Source organism: Equus asinus, chromosome 19, assembly GCF_041296235.1.
Source record: "Equus asinus isolate D_3611 breed Donkey chromosome 19, EquAss-T2T_v2, whole genome shotgun sequence".
Taxonomy (NCBI): Eukaryota; Metazoa; Chordata; class Mammalia; order Perissodactyla; family Equidae; genus Equus; species Equus asinus.
Window position 1 is genome coordinate 1,069,438 of NC_091808.1, and position 26,293 is coordinate 1,095,730.

Below are 26,293 nucleotides of genomic sequence, written 5' to 3' on the forward strand. Positions count from 1 at the left end.
ACCCGGGGCCGGGGGCCGGCCGGGCGGGGGGCGCGCGCCGCCATCTTGCCGTACGGCGGGGCCGCGGGGCCGGCTCCCACGTCCCGCAGCCGTGTCGCCGCGCGCCCTCCCCTCGGGGCGGTCCCGCTCGGGGCTCGGCGCGGCGAGACGACGGCCGGAGCTTGGCGGTGGCGCGGCGGCCGGAGGCCCGAGATGGTGATCTGCTGCGCGGCCGCGAACTGCTCCAACCGGCAGGGCAAGGGGGAGAAACGTGCCGTCTCCTTCCACAGGTAACCGGCCCCTCCCGGCCCGCCGCCCGCGCGGCCCGGCGGCCACGCCCCCGCCCGGCCCGGCCCGGCCCGGCCCGGCCCCGCGGGGAAACTGAGGCCGCGCGGCCCGGCCCGAGGCGCGGGGGTGCACTTTGTGCGCCGGGCCTTGGGGCCGGTCCCGCTAGTGAGTCAGCGCCGGGAGCTGTGTGACCTTGGCCCGCGCCGCCGTCTCTGGGCCGGGCGCCTCGGGCCACCGCGGCCACCCCACGGCCACCCTCCACCCACCAGGCGCCCACCCTAAGGCCCCCCGTCCGCCCACTTGGAAGCCACCTTACGGCCTCCACCACCCTCTCACCCCCACTCCGCGGCCACCCTGCGCCCCATTGATTCGGGTTGGCGCCGCCAATTTCCAGAAACAGTGTATTCTGGAAAAGCTCTTCCTTAGGTCAGTTGTCCTCTTGCATCTGCTGTGACTTTTCTGCTCTTTTGATCGCGGGGGAGCCTGCCTTGATCTCTGCGATCAGGAATGTGGCCGAGCAAAGGCAACTTGTATCCTTAACACGCGCTCCAGACGCTCTGTTACTAGAAGGGTCCTGGCAGCCCCGGGGAGAAGTGGCTCTGCGCGTGGAGGTGAGTCCTGGAGACGCGCTCCGACAGCATTCTCCGGGGAGCGGGGCCGGCCCCTTCCTCAGGCGAGGCTGACCCTGCGCGCTCGTGGAAGGGGCCCCTTCCCACTTCTTCCTGGGCTCCCGCGGAAGCTGGCCCACCGCAGGCCGAGGGGTTTGCCCTCCGCCTGGCCTGGCCTGACTCCTTTCGTGAGGGCTCCTGGAATTTAGCTATTTCAGCGAGTCCTTTTCTGCGGACTTCCACACTGGAGGTCCCAGAACAGTGAACTAAAGGGGCGACTTTAAAAGCCTCGTTGCAGATACTTCCGTTTTATGGTGCAGTGTGTTATTTAAGTTTTAAAGACCTGACTGACACTGGTTATTTATAGTCTCATTGAAAGTTACAATGGTTTGTTCTTAAGTTGTTACAATTATTTCAGAGGTCAGCCACCGTGCTTTCTTGACAGTTTCTTTCAGAGCCTGTGTCCCAGAAGTTTTGTTACTGTTTTCCAAAATGAGACAAAGCTATGTAGACAGGGCCTCTCTTGGCTTTGGTATTGGTCTAATGTGGGGGCAGAGGACGGGCAAATTGGGGGAGGGGGTCTTTGGGAAATGGGCTCACAAAGCATTGCAAGTTTAGAAGGTCATGTTGCTTAGAACTTCTGAGGAGTTAATATCCACCCTGGTCTTCAGCGGCCTCAGGTGGGTTAGATGACTTTTGGTGGAGCAGAGAGCCCTCTGGAACGACCCCCCCCCCCCCCCCCCGCCCCATGTGCACAGTTCAGTCAGTTTTCTTTTCGATTTTATTTTTTCCCCTTTTCTCCCCAAAGCCCCGCAGTACGTAGATGTGTATTCCTCGTTGAGGGTCCTTCTAGTTGTGGCATGTGGGACGCTGCCTCAGCGTGGTCTGATGAGCAGTGCCATGTCCGCGCCCAGGATTCGAACTAACGAAACACTGGGCCGCCTGCAGCCGAGCGCGCGAACTTAACCACTCAGCCACGGGGCCAGCCCCTCAGTCGGTTTTCTCAATAGAGATCTTGCTGCCTTACTGAGAAGAAATGCTCACTATCTGGTTCACTATCCTCCAGGGACTGGCTTCTTTCTGAAGGGAGCAGTTTGACTTGTGGTAGTGGAAGGGCAGTAGGAGCGCACAGCTGCAGCTCTGGAGTCTGCTCTCCTCATCTCCTTGAGCCACAGCTGGGGCCAGGCTCGGTGCCGCGTGTCTAGGATGCTCTGCTGGCGACATCTGGCCTTGTTTAGGAATAGGGCAGCCAACCCTCCCGGTTTCGGCATCCAGGTCCTGCATCCCAGGCACAGCAGGAGGGTTGGTCAGCTGTGAGCTTCTAGGAACTGTTTGCAGGGCTTCCTGCAGCCTTTCCTGTTGTCCTGATGCCGTGCTGTGCTGTGTGCCCCAGCATGTGTCTCCCTGCAGGGCACTTAGCACAGCCTGGGAGGAGAGCCTCGCTCTCCTGCCTTCTCTGTAGACGGTAAGCTCCTTAAGGGTAGACAGTGGCTCTTTCACCTTTCTGTTCTAGTGATAAATTGCAAGTAAGAGGTATTCCTTAAATCTTTACTAAATGTTAAATACAGGTGTGGGTGTTTGCAGAAACACTTGTTTTGCTTTTATAGTTGATCATTTTTGGGGGAGACGTTTGATTGTTTTTGATTACTTTGTCCTTTGTCCTGCAGATTTCCCCTCAAGGACTCAAAACGTCTGATCCAGTGGTTAAAAGCTGTTCAGAGGGATAACTGGACCCCGACCAAGTATTCTTTCCTCTGTAGCGAGCATTTCACCAAAGATAGCTTCTCCAAAAGGCTGGAGGATCAACACCGCCTGCTCAAGCCCACGGCCGTGCCCTCCATCTTTCACCTGACTGAGAAGAGGGGGGCTGGAGGCCATGGCCGCACCAGGAGAAGGGACACCAGAAAGGCCTCGGGGGGCCTGAGGCGACGTACAGCTGAAGCAGGCGGGAAGGTGGCTGCTGCGGGTTCATCGTCGTCCTCAAGTGGAAACCTCATGGCCAAGCCAGAGTCCCGCAAGTTGAAGCGAGCCGCTCTGCAGGGGGAGAGCGCGCCCAGGGCTGCCCAGGAAGCCGCCAGTCAGGAGCGGGCGCAGCAGTCTCTGGAAGGGACTGCAGGAGACGGTGTGGCAGCCACAGTGACAGGCAGCCAGGCAGAAGCAAACGCATCTGCTGTAGATGCTAGCGACAAGACCACCACCTCCCCCGCCGCGGGCCTGGTAGATAAGAGTGGCATTTCCGTGGATGACTTTACCCCCCCAGGATCTGGGGCATGCAAATTTATTGGCTCACTTCATTCTTACAGTTTCTCCTCCAAGCACACTCGAGAGAGGCCGTCTGTCCCCCGAGAGCCTGTTGACCGAAAGAGGCTGAAGAGAGACGTGGAGCCCAGCTGCAGCGGGACCAGCCTGGGGCTGGACAAGGGCTTGGCCCAGAGCCCCCCGAGCTCATCACTCACGGTGACGCCTCAGAAGCCCTCCCAGAGCCCCTCTGCCCCTCCGACCGACGTCACCCCGAAGCCAGCCGCGGAAGCTGTGCAGAGCGAGCACAGTGACGCGAGCCCCATGTCCATCAACGAGGTCATCCTGTCCGCGTCCGGGGCCTGCAAACTCATCGACTCGCTGCACTCCTACTGCTTCTCCTCCCGGCAGAACAAGAGCCAGGTGTGCTGCCTGCGGGAGCAGGTGGAGAAGAAGAACGGCGAGCTGAAGACCCTGCGGCAGAGGGTCAGCCGCTCCGACAGCCAGGTGCGCAAGCTGCAGGAGAAGCTGGATGAGCTGAGGAGAGTGAGCTTCCCCTACCTGAGCAGCCTGCTGCCCCCCAGCCGAGGTCAGTACTGGAGCCGCGGGCCTCCCCCGCTACCTGCTCCTCATCAGGGGTTTCTTGCTATGTGGCCGACAGCCCCCAAGCACTTGTGTGTGCAGCATGCGCCCTGCCGTCTTGGGAGCAGGCTCTGCTAGTAGCCATTCCTCGTGGACAGGGAACCCAGGTTGGAGAGCTTACCCCACTGGCTCCAGGGCACTCGAGGGGCATCTGTGGCTGTGGGGGTTCAGCCGGTGGGAAAGGAGGCAGTTCAGGTCAGCTGGGAAGGCCAGAACTGCTCAGTGAATGGTGCCTGGATGGTTGGTTTTCCACCTGAATGGGGAAAGGCAGCTTCTGTTGCATCCCTCACACAAACGTAAATTCCAGGTGAGCTTGGACCTGAATGTAAAATAAAATAACATAGTAAACTATTAGGAAAGTTATAGGTGACTCTTAAAGTCATGGAGAGGTTCTTTCCATTCATGCTTTAATGAGTATCCTTGAAGTTAAATATTTTGAACTTTAATAGTAATTTGTGTAAAATTTTAAGCATCTGTTCAAGTAGGATACATTCTCTTTTGTAAAAGTTAAAACAGTATAGGGGCCAGCCCCATGGCCTGGTGGTTAAGTTCAGTGTGCTACGCTTCCGTGGCCCGGGTTTGGTTCCTGGGCACAGGCTACACCCCTCTTTGGCGGCAATGCTGTGGCAGCAGCCCACATACAACAAGAGCAAGATTGGCACAGATGTTAGCTCAGGGCAAATCTTCCTCAGCAAGATGAAATAGCTAAAACGGTACAGAAATATATACACTAAGAAGTGACAATTCCCATCCCTCACCCCCCTCCTGGTGTTGTTTTCTTCCCTCCCCAAAGCCCCGGTAAGTGTACATTCCAGTCGTAGGTCCTCGTTCTTCGACGTGAGCCGCTGCCCCAGCCTGGCTGCTGACGGGTGAGTGGTGTGGTTCCTCGCCCAGAACTGAACCCGGGCCCCTGAAGAGAAGCGTGCCAAACTTCACCACTAGGCCATCAGGGCTGGCTCCGCCTCCCAACCTTTATTCTTTGTTGCTAGTAAAATTTGGTGCGTAATCTCTTAGACTATTTTCTGTGCTTTCGTGTGTGTATCTTTGTACCCATACAAATAGGTTAGATATATTTTTTTATGTGTTTGTTGGCTATACTTCTGCTTTTCCCCGTTTTACTGTTTAGTCTTTGTAAACATTAGTTTCTAGATCTTATTTACGTGTTGAGGATAGTATCTTTTGCCTCTTATATACATGTACAGGGAAAACATTTCCCTACCACGTCGTTCATTTAATCTGGATCAATGCTTGTCTTCTGGGATATAAGCAACACTTCAGGTAGGAAATGACTCTGTGTGCCAGGCTGTTCAGGACCTCCTGGACCCCAGGGCAACAACCATTAGCACAACCCAAAACAAGAAACAAAACTCATGCTGTGCGTTTCCAGATGCATCCTGGGAGAAGGACAGCTCCAGCTGAGGACCACCGGTATCCTGGTCAGAGTTGTCCACTGTGTTTTCCTGTCACATTAAAGCTGTTTTTGTAGTTTCTTATTCCCAATAGTACTGTTTGGTACCTTTATCTGTTCTTCTTGGTCACACTCCCCGAGGTTTGTCCCCATTTCAGGTCTTTCCAAGCGACCAGCCCTGACTCCGTTGATCAGGTCTACGTTGTTGCTTCTGCCTCGTGAATCCTCCCCGCTTTCCACTGTCTTCGGTTTTATTGCGTCGTTGTTCTGGCTCCTGGAGGGAAGCGCTCAGCTTCTTCGTGTACAGCTGCCATATCCTGACACCTGTCCCTTCTTCTGCCCCTGTGCCCCCAGGCCATGGATTTGCCTCGTGCTGCTCTCATTGCTGTTCATTTCTAGATAAAACAGTCTGGATTCCCTCTTTAACCTGAGAGAGTTAGAAGGGTGTGGACAGTTTTAAAGTGGATGGATTGGGGGAGGGGAGCCAAGTTTTTGTAATTATTTTTTAATTTTATTGCCTTAAGGTCCAGTAATATGGTCACATAGATATCTGCTTTCTGGAATCTTTAGTGCTTTCGTTGTGGCTTCGCACACAGTCCATTGTGGTGGCTGTTTGGTTGTGGTTTGAGGAGAAGGCATCCTCCCCACTAGCTGCTTACGTTGTCCCTCAGCTGAGGCTGGATGTAGCTTACTTGTGTTTGTCAGCAGATCTAACTTCCATATCACCTGACTGTGGACTTCTAAGAGAGGGAAGGTGGGTCTCCCTGTGATCCTGGAGGTGCCCCTTTCCTCAGGTGTGTCTGTCCAGTTTTGCTTTATGTCTCAAGACCAGGTTGTTAGGTGCATAAGTGCTTCTGACTGTTATCAACACAGAAAACCCCTTTTTGTCCCTTTTAAAGTCTTATTTCTTCATCTCCTTATTTTCAACCTTATTATATCCCTTTATTTTATACCTATGTTTTAACTCAATCTGAGAGCCTTCATCTTTTTATAGAGTAACCTTTTTTTTCCTTTTTCTCCCAAAGCCCCCCAGTACATAGTTGTGTATTTAGTTGTGGGTCCTTCCAGTTGTGGCATGTGGAACGCCACCTCAGCATGGCCTGACGAGCAGTGCCATGTCTGTGCCCAGGATTCAAACTGGTGAAACCGTGGGCCACCGAAGCAGAGCGCGTGAACGCAACCACTCAACCACGGGGCGGCCCCTATAGAGTCATTTAATCCATTTACAATTGTGATTATTGATAAGTTGGAATTTGGGCCTGCATTTTATTTAATTGCTAACTTGTTAGGCTTTCTTGTTATTTTTCTATTCTTCTGGTGGATGTCTTTCAGCTTCTGAAACAGCCGTTTCAGCCTTTCTGTAAGTGCTCAGAGGTGATCGCTTCCCGTATCCTACACTCCCAGCTCCTTACCCTCCACTCCGCAGCTCGAGACTGTCTGATCTTAGTTACATATTCTTATTTTCCCCATCAAACAGCCATGATTGGATGTAAGTACACGTTTTATGCGTTACTTTATTTACCACTATTTATTGTATCCGTATGTTTCTTCCTTTTTGGAAATACTTAGTGATATTTTTGGAACTCATACAACAGTAAAATTTTGAGAGGAATCGAGTTTGAGATTCTCCTTAGATGCTGATGCCACAGAGCCAGCCCCCGACCTCTTAAAGCTGCATCTGTGTGTCTGCAGTGTCCGGGGAGGTCGGAGATGTTTAAAGCCATGGAATCGGATGGAGTTTCCTGGAGAAACTGTGTAGCTAGAGAAGGGCCGGCGCCCAGCCTGGGAGCGGGCAGTGTTGGTAGAGGTGCCGCTGAAGAGGCTCCAGGAAAGGAGACTGAAAGTGTGGAGCGTGGACTCACAGGAGCCACGAGGGGAAAGGGCTGTTGCAGAAAGGAGGGCTGCTCCTTTCTCATCAGAATGGAGAAGAGGTGGCTGGACTTGGCCACAGGGGATCACTGGTGACAGCGGTCTCCTTGGAGCAGTGGGAAGGGAGCTGCGTCTCGAGTGGGTGAGGGGGGCATGGGAGGGAGGATCAGGGACGAGGCACTTTGCTTAAGAGGTTTAGCCGTGAAGGGAGTCGGGAAACCGGATGGTAGCCAAAGGGCAACATGGCTCAAGGGAGAGTTTTGTTTCTAAGGTGGAGATAAGCGAGCAGGTGTCTGTGCTGCAGGTGGGACCAGGTGGAGAGGAAGAGCCTGAGGGCCAGGGAAGAGCGAGCTGGGCCCTGAGGAGGTGCAGGGCTGGGCTCCGCCGCCCAGGATGGGGCAGAGAGCAAGGGGACAGATGCTGCGCTGGCAGAAAGGGTGCCCTGCACCTCTGCTCCTTGTTCCCGGAGTGTGAGGGGCACTGGCTGGGAGTGGAGGGCGATGCGGAGGATTAGGTGAGTGGCACGGGGAGAGGGGAAGGGAGAGAGGCACCCTGGCTTGGTCTCCACGGCCCGCCCGGGCCCTTCCCGGATCCCTGGTCACCAGCTGCTGTCTCTCTTTGATGTCTTCCCCAGAAGGTCCGCTTTCTTGATGGTTCCCAGGGCAGGGCTGTCATGAACCTGTTCATCAGTGACGGAATCTTTGGGTCATTTTTTAGGGACTTTATGTCGCAGGGGCTCTACCATGCTTATTCAGTCCATTATCTTTACCCAATCCCTTTGTTTTGGGACAGATTCCCTGTAGCAGAGCAGCTGGGCCAGTGGCCTCAGGTGCCAGGGCTCAGAGGTTTGCCCTCTGGACAGCCGGTGCTGACGGCATTCTCACAGGGCGCAGCGCTCCATCCCTGAGCCCACTCCAACTCGGGGTGTCTTGACGTTGTAAAACCTGGGGCACTTCCGTCAGAGTCTGTCATTGGCCTTTCTGTGCCCAGTGAGGGTGAACATTCTTCCATGTCGAGTATCTCTGTCACTCCCCTGCCGTGCCGTCGCCCACCTTGCTTGCTGGGCTCCGAACCTTCCAGGTGGAGCCAGCTCGTTCACGCTCTGTCCGGTGTGATGGCACCTTCCTCAGTGTGCCCCTTGAGGACTTGCTTCAAAAATACTTGTTTTCCTCCTGTTCCTTGATTCCTTGTACACATAATCTAGAATCAATCTAGAGTTGTAAAACCATTTTATTGTGGAAAATCTTGAACACATACAAATTAAGCAGAAAAGTATAATAGCTCCCCATGTCCCTGTCAGCTTCCACGTTCATCGGTATTCTGCTATTCCTGTTTCATCTGTATTTCTGCCCACTGCCCACCTTCCACTGATTATTTTTTAATTAATAGATTGTTTCTTGGGAAAGTTTTAGTTGGACAGAAAAATTTAGCAGATAGTACAGAGCGTCTCTCCCCCGTCCCCACATTTTCCCCTGCTGCTAACATCTTGCGTGACCTCCGGTTAGTGTGGTTCATTCCTGACAGGTGAGGAGCCAATATTGATAGAGTGTTGGTAACTAAGTCCACAGTTTACGTTGACGGTCACTGTCTCACTGTCATGTAGTTGGATTTTGACAAATGCGTCATCTCGTGTACCCACCGTGGCAGTATCCTACAGAGGAGGTGGGTTGCCCTGCAAGCCCTGTGCTCCATCTGCCTCTTCATCCCTTGCGTCCTAACCCCTGGCAACCCCTGATCTTTACACTGTTTCTATGGTTTTGCCTTTTCTAGGGTGTCACAGAGTTGGCGTACATGGAAACCATGGAATAGAGTGTGAAGCCTTTTCTGGTGGGCTTCTTTCACTTAGCGGTGTCCGTATAAGGTTCCTCTCTGTCTTGTTGTGGCTTGAGAGCTCATTTCTTCTTTTTTTTTGTCTTTTTTATATTGAGTTAAAATACATGTAACAAAAAATTTACCATCTTAACTGTTTTCAAATGTAAACGTCAGTGGCATTAAATACATTCACGTTGTCAGGCTCCGTCACCACCATCCATCCCCATAACTCTTGTAAATCTGAAGCTCTGTACCTGTTAAACAATAACTCCCACTGCCCCCCTCGCCCCTCAGCCCCCAGCCTTGGCAGCCACCATTCCGCTTTCTGTCTCTATGATTTTGACTACTCTAAGCGCTTCATATGAGTGGAATTATACTGTATTTGTCTTTTTGTGACTGGCTTATTTCACTTAGCACAATGTCCTCAACGTTCATCCACGTTGTAGCATCTTGCAGAATTTCCTTCCTTTTTAAGGGTGAATATTATTCCATTGTGTGGATATACTACATTTCGTTTATCCATTCATTCATTGATGGACACTTGGGTTGCTTCCACGTTTTAGCTAATGTGAATAATGCCGCTGTGAACATGGGTGTGCAAATATCTTTTTGAGACCCTGCTTTTGCTTTTTTGTCTGTCTACTCAGAAGCGAGATTGCTGGTTCATATGGTAATTCTATGTTTAACTTTTTGAGGAACTTGCATACTGTTTTCCATTGTGGCTGCCCCATTTTCCATTCCTATCAACAGTGTACACAGGTTCCAATTTCTTTGCATCTTCACTTGTTTTCTGCTTTTTGCTAGTAGCCATCCTAATGGGTGTGAGAGGGTATCTCATTGTAGTTTTGATTTTCATTTTCCTCGTGATTAGTGATGTTGAGCATCTTTTCATGGCTTATTGGGCGTTCATATATCTTCTGTGGAGAAATGTCTATTCAGGTCCTTTGCCCATTTTTGAATTGAGTTGTTTGGTTTTTTGTTGTTGAGCTTTAGTTCTCCTCTGTATATTCCGGATATCAATCTCATCAGAAATATGATTGGCAAATATTTTCTCCCATTCTGTGGGTTGACTTTTTTACTCTGTGCATGGTGCCTTTTGATATACAAATTTTTAAGTTTCAGAAAGTCCACTGTCTATTTGTTTTTCTTTTGTTACCTGTGCCTTTGGTCTCGTATCCAAGAAATTGCTGCCAAGTTCAGTGTCGTGAAGCTTTAGTACTGTGTTTTCTTCTAAGAATTTTATTGTTTTAACTCTTACATTTAGGTCTTCGATCCATTTTGAGTTAATTTTTATATATGGTGTTAAATGTACACAGACTTGAATGAAGTTGGGTCCAACTTCGTTCTTTTGCATGTGGATGTCCAGTTTTCCCAGCACCATTTGTTGAAAAGACTTTCTTTCCCCATTGAATGGTCTTGGCACCCTTGTCAAAAATCATTGACCATATGTGTGAGGGTTTGTTTCTGGGCTCGCTATTCTGTTCCGTTGGTCCGTCTGTCCGTCTTTATGCCATTACCACACTTGATTGCTATAGCTTTGTAGTAAGTTTCAAAATCGAGTGTCAGTCCTCCAGTTTTGCTCTTCTTTTTCAGAATTGTTTTGGCTATTCTGGGTGCCTTAGGCTTCTATGTGAATTTTAGGTAGGTTTTTCTGTTTCTGCAAAAAAACATCATTGGGATTTTGTTGGGGATTGCATTGAATCTGTAAATTGCTTTGGATAATACTGACACTTTTTTTTTTATTAAGATTATGATAGTCTACAACGTTGTGAGATTTCAGTTGTACATTATGGTTAGTCGTGTTGTGGGTACACCACTTCACCCTTTGTGCCCTCCCCCCATGCCCTCCTTTCCCCTGGTAGCCACCGATCAGTTCTCTTTGTCTACATGTTTAACTTCCAGCTATGAGTGGAGTCATATAGAGTTCGTCTTTCTCTGTTTGGCTTATTTCACTCAACATAATACCCTCAAGGTCCATCCATGTTGATGCGAATGGGATGATTTTGTCCTTTTTTATGGCTGAATAGTATTCCATTGTGTATATATACCATATCTTCTTTATCCAATCATCAGCTGCTGGGCACTTAGGTTGGTTCCACATCTTGGCTATTGTAAATAATGCTGTGATGAACATAGGGGTGCATGGGGCTCTTGGAATTGCTGATTTCAGGTTCTTAGGATAGATACCCAGTAGTGGGATGGCTGGGTCATAGGGTATTTCTATTTTTAACTTTTTGAGAAATCTCCATACTGTTTTCCAATATTGACACTTTTAACAATATTAAAGCCTTCCAAAATCCATGAACACGGGATGTACTTCCATTTAATTATGTCGTCTTTAATTTCTTTCCGAGGGGCTGGCCCCGTGGCCGAGTGGTTAAGTTTGCACACTCCGCTGCAGGCGGCCCAGTGTTTCGTTGGTTCGAATCCTGGGCGCAGACATGGCACTGCTCATCAAACCACGCTGAGGCAGCGTCCCACATACCACAACTAGAAGGACCCACAGTGAAGACTATGCGGCTATGTACAGAGGGGCTTTGGGGAGAAAAAGGGGGAAAAAAAATTTCTTTCTGAAATGTTTTGTAGTTTTTATTGTGTAAGTATTTCACCTTCTTGGTTACATCCCAAGTGTTTTATTCTTTTTGATGCTGTTGTAAATGGAATTGTTTTTGTAATTTCCTTTTCAGATGGTTCATGATTTGTGTGTAGAAATGCAACTGATTTTTTTTTATAGTTGCCTGTCTTCCCTTTTTTTTTATTGAGGTCATAATAGTTTATAACATTGTGAAATTTCGGTTGTACGTTATTATTTGTCAGCCACCATATAAGTGCTCCCCTTCACCCCTGTGCCTATCCCCCAGCCCCCTTCCCCTCTGGTCACCACCAACTCTCTCTTTATCCATGTGTTAGCTTATCTTCCACACATGAGTAAAATCATACAGTTTTTCTAGTTTTTGTTTAAATCCACTATTACCTTGTTGACTTTTTGTCTAGATGATCTATCCACTGATGTGAGTGGGATGTTAAGGTCCCCTACTATTACTGTGTTGTCGTTAATATCTCCTTTTAGGTTTGTTAATACTCGCTTTATGTATGTTGGTGCTCCTGTGTCGGGTGCATACATAAGTGTTATGTCTTCTTGGTGGAGTGTGCCTTTTATCATTATATCCTGCCCCTCTTTGTCTCTAGTTGTCTTTTTTATCTTGAGGTCTACTTTGTCTGATAGAAGTATGACAACACCTGCTTTCTTTTGTTGGCCATTAGCTTGGCGTATTGTCTTCTCACCCTTCACTCTGAGCCTGTGTTTGTCTTTAGAGCTGAGATGTGTTTCCTGGAGGCAGCATATTGTTGGGTCTTGTTTTAAAATCCATCCCACCACTTGGTGTCTTTTGATTGGAGAATTCAATCCATTTACATTTAGAATCATTATTGATATATGAGGGCTTACTGCTGCCATTTTATCGCTTGTTTTCTGGTTCTTCTGCATTTCTCTTGTTTCTCATCCCATGTATTTCTGACTCCTTGTTCAGTTTGGTAGTTCTCTATGATGGTTTTCTTAGTTTGTCTTTATTTATCATTTGTGTCTCTGTTCTGATGATTTGTTTAGTGGTTGCTATGATGTTTGTATAGAAAATCTCGTAGATGACGCAGTCCGTTTTCTGATAGCCTCTTATTTCCTTAGACTAAGATAATTCCATCCCTTTCCTCTTCCCCTCCTAAGTTATTATTGTCACAACTTATTCCATCTTGTGTTGTGAGTTTGTGGTTAAAATGACAAAATTTGATATTTTCCTTTCCTTTATCTTTAATGTTATAATTGTTTGCTAACCTGTTCTGATAGAGAGCTGCAGTTCCCTGATTTTGTCTGCCTATTTATCTCCTGTCTCAAGGCTTTGTAACCCCTTTCTTTTTTTTCTTTTCAGGTATGAGGGCCTTCTTGATCATTTCATGAATGGAGGGTCTTGTGATGTTGAACTCCCTTAGCTTTTGTGTATCTGGGAAAGTTTTTATTTCTCCATCATATTTGAAGGATATTTTCATGGGGTAGAGTATTCTTGGCTTAAAGTTTTTGTCTGTCAGAATTTTGAATATATCTTTCCACTCTCTCCCGGGCTGTAAGGTTTCTGCTGAGAAATCCACTGACAACCTGATAAGGGTTCCTTTATAGGTTATTTTCTTCTGCCTTGCTGCCCTTTATTTTATTTCTTTGTCATTGACTTTTGCCAGCTTTACTACTATATGCCTTGGAGAAGGTCTTTTTACATTGGTATTATTAGGAATTCTGTTCGCCTCTTTTACTTGTATTTCCAGTTCCTTACCCAGGTTTGGGAAGTTCTCCGATGTTACTTCTTTGAACAAACTTTCTGCTCCCTTCTCCTTCTCCTTCTCTCTCTGGAGTACCTATAATCCTTATGTTGCATTTCCTAATTGAGTCGGATATTTGTCAGAGACTTTCCTCATTTCTTTTTAGTCTTAGTTCTCTCTCCTCCTCCATCTGAAGCATTTCTATATTTCTGTCCTCCAGACAGCTGATTGTCTTCTCCATAATATCAGCTCTGTCGTTCAGGGAGTCCAGATTGTTTTTATCTCATCCATTTGGTTTTTAATCTCCAACATTTCTGATTGGTTTTTCTTCATAGTTTCAATCTCTTTTGTGAAGAAGTTGCTGATTTCATTGAACTATATTTTCTTGTAACTCCTTGAGTTTTTTTATGATAGCTATTTTGAATTCTCTGTCATTTAGATTATAAATTTCTGTGCCTTCAGGATTGATTTCTGGGTGCTTGTCATTTTCCTTCTTGTGTGGAGTATTAATATTTTTTTCATACTGTTGGATGGTGTGGATTTGTGCCTCCTCATAGTGATCTGGTTGCAGATTCCACCTGCTGCCACTGGGTAGGGGGTCAAGAGCTATGTATTCTGAGCCCTCTGTGACCCCAGGTCATTCGCTCTCAGCTACTGCTTTTCTATCCTATGTGCAGGTGCTGTGGCCAACCAGCTGAGGGGAGTGCCGGTGGAGGGGAGGGGGGTGTTGCTCTTTTTTGCCTGCACAATCCTGGGGGCGTTCTCACTCTGCCCTCGCTGTCTGCTCTCCTAGAGAGCTGGCTCCTTCCACTTCCTCCGGTGGATTCAGCACCTGCACCTTAAGACGTATGGCTCTGTGTGTGTCTCAGACATCTTTTGTGTTGTGTGAATGTTCTCTGTTAGTGTATGAATGTCTTTTCATTGTATCTTAGTGGGGAGAGTCTGAGGGAAGAGCTCACTCCGCCATGATGCTGACATCACTCCTCTGAAATGTAGCTGATTTTTGTATGTTGACTTTGTATCCTGCTACTTTGCTAAATTTGTTTATTAGATCCAACAGCTTTTTTGTGGCGTCTTTAGGGTTTTCTACATATGAGATCATATCATCTGCAAACAGGGATGATTTTACTTCTTTCTTTCCATTTCGGAGGCCTTTTCTTTCTTTTTCTTGCCTAATTGCTCTGGCTAGAACTTCCAGTACTGTGTTGAATAGAAGTGGTGAGAGTTGGCATCCTTGCCTTGTTCCTGATCTTAGAGGAAGAGGCTTCAGTCTTTCAGCGAGTGCTAGGTTTGCTGTGGGCTTTTCAGATACAGCTTTTTGTTGAGGTGGTTTCCTTCTGTTCCTATTTTGTGAAGTCTTTTATCATGAAAGTGTGTTGAATTTTGTCAAATGCTTTTTCTTCATCGATTAAGATGATCATGTGGGTTTTCCCCTTTGTTTTGTTGATGTGGCATATTACATTGATCAATTTTTTTTTCTGTATGGTTTATACTTTTTTTTTTTAAAGATTTTATTGTTTTTATTTTTCCTTCTCCCCAAAGCTCCCCAGTACATTGTTTTATGTTTCAGTTGTGGGTCCTTCTAGTTGTGGCATGTGGGACGCCACCTCAGCATGGCTTGATGAGCAGTGCTGGGTCCACAGCCAGGATCCAAACCAGTGAAACCCCGGGCCACTGAAGCAGAGTGCACAAACTTAACCACTTGGCCACGGGGCCGGCCCCTGATCAATTTTTTTTCTATGTTGAACCATCCATGGATTCCAGGAGTAAATCCCACTTGGTCATGGTGCATAATTCTTTTAATACGCTGCTAAATTCAGTTTGCTGGAATTTTGATGAGGATTTTTGCATCAGTGTTTATAAGGCATATTGGTCTGTCATCCTCTTTTCTTGTAGTGTCTTTGTCTGGCTTTGGTGTCAGCATAATGCTGGCCTCAAAGAATGAGTTGGGAAGTGTTTCCTCTGCTTCAGTTTTTTGGAAAGGTATGGGAGTGATTGATATTAGTTCTTTAAATGTTTGGTAGAATTCACCAGTGAAGCCATCAGGAGTCTTTGATTACTGATTGTCACTTTAATAGTTGTAGGTCTGTTCAGATTTTCTGTTTCTTTGTGATTTAGTCTTGGTAGTTTTTGTGTTTCTCGGAATTTGTCCGTTTCATCTAGGTTATCTAATTTTTTGATGTACAGTTGTTCCAAGTACTCTTTTATAATCTTTTCTATTTTTGTGGAATTGGTATTAATGTCCCCACTTTCGTTTCTGTTTTTACTAATTTGAGTCTTCTCTCTTTTTTTCTTAGTCCATCTAGCCAAGGGTTTGTTGATTTTGCTCATCCGTTTGGAGATGTTTGGCCTATCTTTTAATTGGGTTACTTATTTTCTTATTGTTGAGTTTTAAGTGTTCATAGTGTATTTTGGATACAGGTGGTTTTTTTGTTTTAGTTCATTATGTAATAATAATATCATAGTCTGTTTTACAAGTTAAATGTATGAAACAGAAACAGTGGGAAAAAACTAAACATGGGTCAGGAACATGAGTTTTTCCAAAACTAGGGGCCAAAGGAAGATATGTTGCCTGCAGGGTCCAAGGATGAGGTAGGGCGGGTGACAGGTACAGCACTTTTTTCTTTTTTGGGGGCAGATATTTTCTCTCAGTCTTTCTCCCTGACTTGTCTTTCTTTTCTCTTTCTTTTTTTAAATTTTGTTCTCTTAACAGTGTCTTTTGCAGAACAGAAATTTTAAATTTTAATAAAGTCCAACTTATTTTTTTCTTACATGAATTGTGCTTTTGATGTATCTGAAAACTCATTGCCAAACCCAGGGTCACGTAGATTTTCTCCTGTTTCTGTAAGGAGTTTTGTACTTTCACGTTTTACATTTCAGCCTATGAGTTTGAGTTAATTTTTGTGAAAGCTGCAAGGTCTGTGGTCTGTGTCTAGATTCCTTTTTTTTTGTATCGTCATCCGGTTGTTCCAGCACCATTTGTTGAATAGACTTTGTTTTCTCCATTCTATCCTCTTTGCTCTTTCATCAAAGCCAATTGTCTCTATCTGTGTGGGTCTGTTTCTGGACTCTCTGTTGTGTTCTATTGATCTATGTATCCTTTCATCAATACCATGCTGTATTGATTATTGTAGCTTTTTAGTAAGTCTTGAAATAGGGTACTGTGAGTTCTCCAACTTTGTTCTTTTCCATGAATATCGTTGCCTCTTTTGCCTCTCCATATAAACTTTAGAATCTGTTTGTCAATATCCACAAAATGGCTTCCTGGCAGATCAAGTTGAGAAGAACTGATATCTTCACAGTATTGAATGTGGCATGTCTGCCTGTTTATTTAGATCTTTTATTTCTTTCATCAGAACTTTGTAGTTTTCTCATAAAAATCTTACACACATTTTGTTGGATTTATACCTAAATATTTCTCTCTTTTTTTGGTGCAAGTATAAATGCTCCTGTGTTTTTAATTTCAAATTCTACTTGTTTATTGCTGGTGTATATGAAGACAGTTGACTTTTGTGTGTTAGCCTTGTATCTTCCAACCTTGTTATACAGCCATACGTCACTTAACACTGGGGATACGTTCTGAGAAGTGCATCGTTAGGTGATTTTGTCATTGAGCAAACATCATAGAGTGAACTTACACAAACCCAGATGATACAGCCTACTACACACGTAGGCTAAATGGTACTGATCTTATGGGATTGTCATTGAATATGCGGTCCATCGTTGACCGAAATGTCATTATGTGGTGCCTGACGGTAATTGCTTATTAATTCCAGGAGGTTTTTTGTGGATTCTCTGGGATTTTCTACATCGACAATCATGTCATCTGCAAACAAAGACAGTTTTATTTTTTCTGTCCCAATGTATATACTTTTTATTTCCTTTTCTTCTTTTACTGTATCAAGTAGGACTTCCAGTACATTGTCGAATATGTGTGGTAAGAGGGGCATTCTTACCTTTTTCCTGATCTTAGTAGTAAAGCTTTGAGTTTCTCACCATTAAATATGACGTTAGCTGTCAGGTTGTTTTGGGGGTTTTTTTTTTAACGATTTTATTTTTCCTTATATTTCCCCAAATACCCCCAGTACATAGTTGTATATTTTAGTTGCGGGTCCTTCTAGTTGTGGTATGTGGGACACCACCTCAGTGTGGCCTGGTGAGCGGTGCCATGTCCACACCCAGGATCTGAACCAGCGAAACCCTGGGCCACCGAAGCAGAGCACAAATTTAACCACTCGGCCACAGGGCTTGCCCCAGCTGTCAGATTTTTAAGATAGGTGTTCTTACTCAAGTTGAGGAAGTTCCCCTTTGTTCCTAACTTATTGAGAGTTTTTATGAAAGGGTGTTGGATTTTGTCACATACGTTTTCTGCATCTGTCGATAGGATCATGTGATTTTTCCTCTTTAGCCTGTTGATGTGATGGATTGCATTAATTGCTTTTAGAGTACTGAACCCACCTTGCATACCTGGAATAAACCCACTTGGTCACAGGATACCTTTCTTTGTTCTACATTGTTGGATTCAATCTGCTAGTGCTTGTTGGGGATTTTTGCATCTATACTCGTGAGAGATATTTGTCCATAGTTTTCGTTTCTTGTAATGTCTTTGTCTGGCTGTGGTGTCAGGGTAATGCTGGCCTCGTGGAATGAGTTAGGAAGTGTTCCCCCTGCTTCTGCCTTCTAGAAGAGACTGTAGAGAATAGGTGTGGTTTCTTCCTTAAATGTTTGGTAGAATTCACCGATAAACTCCTCTGGGCCTGGTGCTTTCTGTTTTGGAGGGTTATTCATTATTGATTCAATTTCTTTGACAGATATAGGCCTATTCAGATTATCTATTTCTCCTTGTGTGAGTTTTGGTAGTATGTGTCTTTCAAGGAATTGATCCATTTCACCTGTTATCAAATTTGTGGGCATCGTGTTGTTCACAGTAACCCTTTACTAACCTTTTATTTTAACGTCCATGGGGTTAGTAGTGATGGCCTCTTTTATTTATGATATTTGTAATTCGTATTCTCTCTTTTTTATTTCTTGGTTAACCAGACTACAGGTTTATCAGTATTGGTCTTTTCAGGAAAACCAACCTTTGATTTTGCTGATTTTTTTTATTGTTTTCCTGTTTTCAGTTTCATTAGTTTTTGCTCTAATTTTTTTTCTTTTGCTTGTTTTCAACTTAATTGGTCTTCTTTTTTTAGAAGATTGGCACCTGAGCTAACATCTGTTGCCAATCTTCTGTTTTTTTTTCTTCTCCCCAAAGCCTCCCCCAGTACATAGTTGTATGTTCTAGTTGTGAGTGCCTCTAGTTGTGCATGTGAGACACCCCCTCAGCGTGGCTTGATGAGTGGTGCCACGTCTGCGCCCAGGATCCAAACCGGCAAAACCCTGGGCCACCGAAGTGGAGTGCGCGAACTTAACCACTCAGCCATGGGGCCAGCCCCTTAATTGGTCTTTTTCTACTTTCCTAAGGTGAAAACTTAGATTATTAATTTTAGATATTTCTTCTTTCCTAATATACATATTCAGTGCTATAAATTTCCCTCTAAACATTGCTTTTCTTGCATCCCACAAATTTTGATAAGCTGTATTTTCATTCCCATTTAGTTCAAATATTTTGTTTCTTTTGAGGTTTCCTCCTTGACCCATTTGTTATTTAGAAGTATCTTGTTTAATCTAAAAATATTTGAGCATTTTTCAACCATCTTGGTGTTCCTGATTTCTAGTTGAATTCCGTTGTGGGCTGAGAGCATATTTTGTGTGATCGCTGTTTTGTAAAATTTGTTAAGATATGTTTTCTGGCCCGGAATGGGGCCTGTCATGGTGAGCGTTCCACGTGAGCTTGAGAAGAATGTGTGTTCTGCTGTTGTTGGATGGAGCAGTTGTTAGTCAAGGTTCTTCATAGAAACAGGCCCCACAGGGGTTGTGTGTATATACAGGAGGAGATTTATGCTCGGCATTGGCTTCCGTGATTATGCACGGCAAGCTGAGAGCCAGGAAAGCTGGTAGAGTCGTTCAGTGCCTGTCTAAAGGCCCGAGAATTGGCAGGGGTGCAGGGAGCGGGGTGGCGTAAGTCCTGGTCTGAGTCTGAAGGCCCGAGGACCAGGCGTGCTGATGCATCAGGACAGAAGACGTCCCAGCCCAACAGAGAGAGCAGATACGCCCTCCTCCTCCTTTTTGTTCTGTTCAGTCCCTCACTGCCCACCCACATAGGGGAGGGCACCTGCTTTACTCAGTTCGGCAGTTCAGATGCTAATCTCTTCTGGAATCACCCTCACAGACACACCCAGAAATAATGTTTTACCCGCCATCTATGTGGTCATCCTCTTAGCCCGGTCAGGTTGACACATAAAATTAACCATCATGGTCGTCCGTAGATATCAATTACAGAGAGTTGGTTGGTGGTGCTGTTGAGTTCAACTATGTCGTCCCTGATTTTCTGCTGGCTGGGTCTGTCTGCTGCGAACAGGGTAATGCTGAAGGCTCCAGCTGCGACAGTGGATTTGTTCCCTCTCCTTGCAGTTCTGTCGGTTTTTGTCTCACGTATTTTGATGTTCTGTTGTTAGGTACATAGATATTAAGGATGATTATGTCTTCTTAGAGAATTGACACATTTTTTGTTATGTAATGCCCCTCATTATCTCTGATAATTTTTCTTGTACTGATGTCTGCTTTGTCTGAAACTAATGCAGCTGTTCCGGTTTTCTTTTGATCTGCGTTAGCATGATATATCTTTCTTTATCCCATTACTTGTAATCTATGTCTTTATATTGAAAGTGGGTTTCTTTTTTTAAGATTGGCACCTGAGCTAACAACTGTTGCCAGTCTTCTTTTCTTTTTTTTCTTCTTCTCCCCAAAGCCCCCAGTACCTAGTTGTGAATTCTAGTTGTGAGTGCCTCTGGTTGTGCTATGTGGGATGCCACCTCAGCCTGGCCTGATGAGCGGTGCCATGTCCTCACCCAGGATCCAAACAGGTGAAACCCTGGGCCGCCGAAGTGGAGCATGCAAACTTAACCACTGGCCACGGGGCTGGCATCAAAAGTGGGTTTCTTATAGATAACATAGAGTTGCCTCTTTTTTTTCAATCTTCTCTGACAGTGTTTATCTTTTAATTGGTGTCCTTAGACCATGCACATTTAAAGTGATTATTGCTACAGCTGGATTACTACCTATCATGTTTGTAAATACTTTCTATTTGCTTCTTTTGTTCCCCTCCTTTTCTGCCTTCTCTGGTTTTAGTTGAGTATTTTATTTGGTCTCGTTTTCTCTCCTTTCGTAGCATATCATCTACAGTCCTCCTTCTTTTTTTTTTCTGGGAAAGATTCACCCTGAGCTAACATCGGTTGCCAATCTTCCTTTTTTTTCCCCTCCCCAAAGCCCCAGTGCATGGTTGTATGTTCTAGTTGCAAGTCCTTCTAGTTCTTGTGTGCACTGCCGCCACAGCACGGCTACTGGCAGACGAGTGGTGTGGTCCACGCCTGGGAACCGAACGCAGGCTTCGAAGAGGAGCACGCCGAACTTTACCCACTGGGCATCGGGGCTGCCTCCTGTACTTCTTTTTAAAACTTTTTAGTGATTGTCCTAGAATTATTGCTGTACATTTACCACGAATCTAAGTCTGCTTTCAAATAATGCTGCTGCTTCCACACAGCAGAGGATTCTCACGTCCTCCCTCTTGTCTCTTAAAAGTTGCTGTCATTCGTTTAACTTACACATATGCTGGAATCACACTGTTACTGTTATTCATTTGAACAAACGTTTATCTATTAGGGCAGTTGAGACAAAGAAAATTATTTTACTTTCGTTTATTCCTTCTCCATTGCTCTTTGCTTTATATAGATTTCAGTTTCTGAACTGTATCATTTTCCTTATCCCTGAAGAACTTCCTTTAATATTTCTTGCAGGGCATGTCTCCTGGCAATGAATTTCCTCAGCTTTTGTTTGGCAAGGTCTTTTCTTTACTTTTGAAGGATCGTTCCACAGGATGTAGAATTCTCTTTTCTTGCTTGCACGTCTTCTAATGAGAAGATGACTGTAATTCTTATCATTTTTGCTCTCTGTATAGAGTGTTTTTTGTCTTTGGTTGCTGCCGTTTGAATATGATTTGCCTAGACATAGATTTTTTGGTATTTATTGTGCTTGGTGTTCTCTAAGCTTCCTGGATCTGTGAGTTGGTGCCTGTTATTAATTTTGAAAGATTCTCTGCTATTATTACCTCACATATTTTTTCTCCTTTGTCTCTTTTTTGTCTTCCTGTTATTTCCATTATGCTTATGTATCACTTTTGTAATTGTCCAGAAATTCTCCGATATCCTGTTCTTTTTTTTCCATTTGCGTTTCAGTCTGGGAAGTTTCTGTTGACGTATCTTCAGATTCACTGATTCCTTCCTCAGCTTGTCCATCAAGGGCATTCTTCATTTCTGTCCCAGTGTTTTGATGGGTACCATTTCCTTTTGGTTCTTTCTTAGCCTTTCCTCTCTCTTCTGACATTATTCATGTGTTCTTGCATATTGTCCACTTTTTCCTTTAGAGCTCTTAGCCTATTAATCATAGTTATTGTAAATGCCAACTCTGACAATTGGAACATCTCTGCCATGCCTGCGGCAGGTCCTGATGCATGCTCTGTCTCTTCACACTGTGTTCTTTCTCGCCCTGTAGCGTGATTTGTAGTGTTTTTAAAGGAGGCCCTGATGTATCAGATGCTAGGAGCTGAGGTGCCGAGGCCTTTAGGCTGAGGTGTTCTGTTCACCTGGCCAGCGTTTGGGCTCTGTCTAATCCCTGCCGGGGCTCTGGATGCCAGGGCCCCGCATTCCTCTAACGTCCTGAGTTTTTGTCTCCCCATTGTCTTGGGTTTCTCTAGGAACCTTTCTCGTGGAGTCTGCACCCTGGGGCTTTTTCTGCTGTGATCCATGTTATTGTGCAGGAGGGGAAGTGTTCTATAACCTGCTGATTGAATTTCAGCCTTTTGTGGCCTGTGTTCCTGGGCTGTGACTTCACAAGTGTTTCTTCCCTCTTTCCCCCGCCCTGGGTGAGACAGGAAGGCTCCGGGGGCTGGTTGGGGGACATGCCCTTCCTCCAGGTGACAGAAAGCTCTGCTAAAGCCTTTTTCACTGCAGAGCAGGCCTTTGTTTTGGACAATGCTCTAGGCTTATTTCAAAATGTTTCCCTTCCTCTCTCCCCCTGCCAGAGACAGGAGATTTTTTTCTTGTGTTCTCATGGTGAGAACTTGGTGAGGTTCCTGGAAATAAAACCCATGAAAGTTGAGGGCCCCCTAGGACTGCAGCCTCCACGAGATTCTCACTCTCATGCTTGTCTACGTTCAGCATTTTATCCAAATTACCATCTAGAGTTCCTGCCAGGGGCCGGCCCCATGGCCAACTGGTTAAGTTCACGTGCTCTGCTTCGGCGGCCCAGGGTTTCACTGATTCGGATCCTGAGCGCGGACCCAGCACCGCTCATCAGACCATGCTGAGGCAGCATCGTCCCACATGCCACAACTAGAAGGACCCACAACTAAAATATACAACTGTGTAGTGGGGGGCTTTGGGGAAAAGAAGGGAAAATAATAAAAGAGTTCCTGCCAGTCGGTGTCTCCAGTCGTTTCTGCTCCAGGTCAGCGGTTCTCAGCTGTGACTCTGTGTTAGCACGTCGCTCCAGACTTGGGGAGGACATCTGTGACCTCACTTCTCTGATGGGTCCAAGAAAAGTTACTGATATTTGGTTTACTCAGTGTTTTTCTTGTAGAAACAGAAGTTAGGACTTCTGAGCTCTTTCCATGTCAGAGTTGAAACTGGAAGCCCCTCCCTGTGATTTAATTTGGTTATTGCTAACATGTGGGAGAGTTGCCAATGTTTATAACCAACCATCTTATCAGATTCACTTATTAGTTCTAACAGTTTCTCTGTTGAGAGTTTTGGATTAACTAGGTAATCAGCCATAACATCTACAAGTAGTAATTTTTTGGTCTCCTTTTCTGTCTTTTTGTATTTTATAGAAATATTTGCTCTATTTTTTGTCCATCATTTCTTTTTTCCCCCATGTTTGCACGCACACCTTTCCATTTCATGGGTGATAAAAAGAGGGCCTTGCTATCATTTTAAAAGAACAGCTTCCCCTGGTGTGCCATGCCAGTGGGACACAAATGATCACCAATGCCAGGTTAGTGTCTTCCTCACCTGGGACAGCCAGCACTGGCTGGGCGGTGGGTGGCCTTGGCTCCCTTTATGCTGTTGTGCTGTGTACTTAGTGTCGGAAACACTTTGTCACTAACACAAAGCAGTGTGAGGGTGGGAGGCGCCAGGAAGGAGTCCGTCCCTAGGTCATGGTGAGTGTGTCTGCTCGTTTCCTGTCATTGGGTCCTGGACCCATCGGCTGGCACATTTGCCAGAAGACAGCGCAGTCTCTGAGCTTCCACTTTTCAAGCCAAGATAAGTGGGCAGCCAGCCCACCAGGAGACAGGTAGAACAGGCTACGTTAGGAGTTTCCAGAGTGACTGTTCCACAAAGAAACAGCGTTTGCTGTGTGCCTGGCTCCGAGCTGGCTCCACTGTGGCCGGCAGTTGAGCCCCACTCCTTGCCCTGCACTGGACATGTAACCTCTCCAGCCTGTGTGACCTTCGTAAACTTCGACTTGATCCCCAGAGCTCCTCCCAGCTCTAAGACTCCGTCATTTCCAGGTTTGTCTGTGGCTTCCACTTTTTCTGAAGACTCGTCTTTTATAGTGGAACTACAGTTCCCAGAATGCATTCTTCAAGTTTGGCATTCACTTCCTGCCAAGCTGCTAACAGCCAGGTGCAAACATTTCCCGGCAATTGGCAGAAAACAACCTTGAAGAACCTTGACGGCTTCCGGAGTTTAGAAAACTTAGGGATGGGTAAGCCTGCTTTCACTGTCTTGGGCCAAAAAATGAAAATTTAAATTTCCTGGAGAAAATTTAAATTTTTGTTGTTGTGTTTTGGTTGAGATTTTAATAAAAGAAAAATGAAATCAGAAAAAACATAGAAAAACCTGTCTGATTTACTTGAAGAGGTTGAAAGTGGCAAATAAGCTAGATCCCTCATTTATTATACTTTTTGTTTGACTTTTAAATTCATTTTATTTTTTTTCTAATGAAGGGTATAATTTACATACAGTAAAATACACAAATCTTAAGGATATAGTTTGATGGATTTGACATTTATACAGGTTCCTGTAACCTGACGTTTGGATTTGAGAATTGTCTTGTGGTTGATCTCCCGCCTGCGACGCTTCAGTGAAAACAAGGAGAGAGACAGTGGCCGAGGGGCTGGCAGCTGTTCCACGGGCAGTAGTGCAGCCCCGCAGAGGAACCGGGGTGACTCCCAGTGCTGGCCAGTGTCTGCGGGCGCTGCCGAGCGAGGGGCAGTGTAGCCAGGAAGCGTGGGATCCACCGCCCGCCACTGACTGTTTACTGCCTGCCCTGCTGTCCTCGTCCAGTTTACACTGGATTACAAGTAAGAGCAAATAACAGCCAGCAGGAGGACTAAATCTGCAGTGTTTCCCAGAACAAGAAGATACTCCATTGCAGAATCAGGTGTCCCAGGGTGTCCGACCTTCATTGATGTGACAACACGTTGCTCAGTAAACCTTGGGCAGCACGAAGGGTCTCCTGACGCTGCTTTAACGGCACCTGCCTTCATTTCCAGTCCAGTGTGACTTTTTCGACTCCAGATGTTTCTTCTGACTTTCAGAAGAAAAGTCACTTTAGAATTTTCTGGTCTTTTTAATATACTGCCAAGTAAACACACCGCTTCCCCTTTCACTTTCCTTAGTGTGATGCGTTAGAGTATTTGTCTGGAGAATGCATCAACTGTGGGCTCAGAATGAGCTGACGTCTAAATGAGTTGTTTCGTGTCCAGAAGGACTTGCTGAACTTGGGCTCCACATGACCGAGTGCCCACTTTCCGCCATTGCAAAGTCTATTTACAAGTGCACATGTGATTGAATGGGTTTCAGACAGAATTTGTTAGAGGCAGGAAATTAGGCCCCCAGCAGTCTCTCCCCACCTGCTCTTCCAGGAACGCCCACCCACCCTCTGTTTGGGTGCTCATGACCGTGCTGAGTCCACCTCTCTTGGGTGGTTCTAACCTGTCCTGGGGGCAGTGTCTACCCTTGGCTCCTGTGGCCCGCACGTTCACCCTGATGTTGCCGATGCCCCTCCAGGCTGCCAGTCTGGACGCTGGCTGCTGCTGGACTTCTCCCCTACACCTTCTTTCTGTCCTCAGCTGCCCCCCTAACCCATATTGCATCTTAAGCCTTGCTTCCATGTTCTGGTTCTGGTGACTCCGTTCACTGGGCCTCCAGGCTTCTAACTTCCGGCTCTTGGCCACCTCCCTGGTCCCCATCCCCAGGACTGGTCAGTTCCTCCATTCCACTTTGCCCGGCTGTGGTTTGCACACCCCAGCTCCTCCCCTCCAGTCCTCCGAGCCCCGCACAGTGCAGTGCTTGTTGGGCGAGCCTTTGCTCACACTTGGCCCGGGGCCATTGTCATGGAGCAAAGAAGGGACAGGCGTGACCTGTGCTAGCAGACCACCGGCCAGCACTGCTGTCTCACTCCAAGGCCCTGCATTAGCACCCCTGAGGTGTAAAAGGCACAGACCAGCCTGCCTCGGGCCCACCAGCCCGAATCTCCCAGGATGGGACGGCTCTGCATTTGTCTGCAGGCCCCACTCCATCCCTGACCTTGTCCTGCCCATTCTCCAAGCGCAGCTGGGCTCTTGTCCCTTAAGGAGATGTCCTGGAGCACCTTCTCCATCTCTGTGCTCCTCCTCTCTTATCCGTGACCCCTTGTGACATCAACTGATTGGAATTGCTTGTATAGACATCTTACCTTGCCTGCTAGCAGGCAACAGCTACGGTGGAAACCCCATGGATCCATCTTTAATCCATCTTTGATTGCTCCACGTGCACACATTCTAGATGGAGAAGTTCCAGCAAGGCCCTGGGCCCCCAGACCGGGGGCGGGAGACTCAGTCCCGCCAGACTTCCAGAAGCCCGGTTCTTACCTGGATCCTCATGACCCGTCTTAAGCGAGTTCTCACGTGCGTTTCACAGCAGGTTCTGTTGCTTTGTTCTGCCTGCTCTCTGTGAGCTAGTGACTGCACATTAACTTCAGTGGGCCAGCCTCCCATCTGTAC

General features: G+C 46.4%; 1 protein-coding gene across 4 annotated transcripts in view; it reads left to right on the forward strand.

The window, feature by feature from the left end:
- The first annotated feature begins 3 nt into the window (after positions 1–3).
- Positions 4–26,293, forward strand: part of THAP4 (THAP domain containing 4) — a 45,082-nt gene continuing 18,792 nt past the window's right edge. The window contains exons 1-2 of one of the 4 annotated variants that reach the window (XM_044751544.2): positions 4–269; positions 2,543–3,702. In XM_044751544.2, coding sequence (XP_044607479.1) covers positions 193–269; positions 2,543–3,702 — 1,237 coding nt within the window. In that variant the 5' untranslated portion in view covers positions 4–192. Of the gene's footprint in view, positions 270–325; positions 879–2,542; positions 3,703–23,823; positions 24,013–24,323; positions 24,611–26,293 lie in introns of those variants that run through there. The other 3 variants (XM_014862634.3, XM_070489167.1, XM_014862635.3) reach the window with 3 other exon arrangements.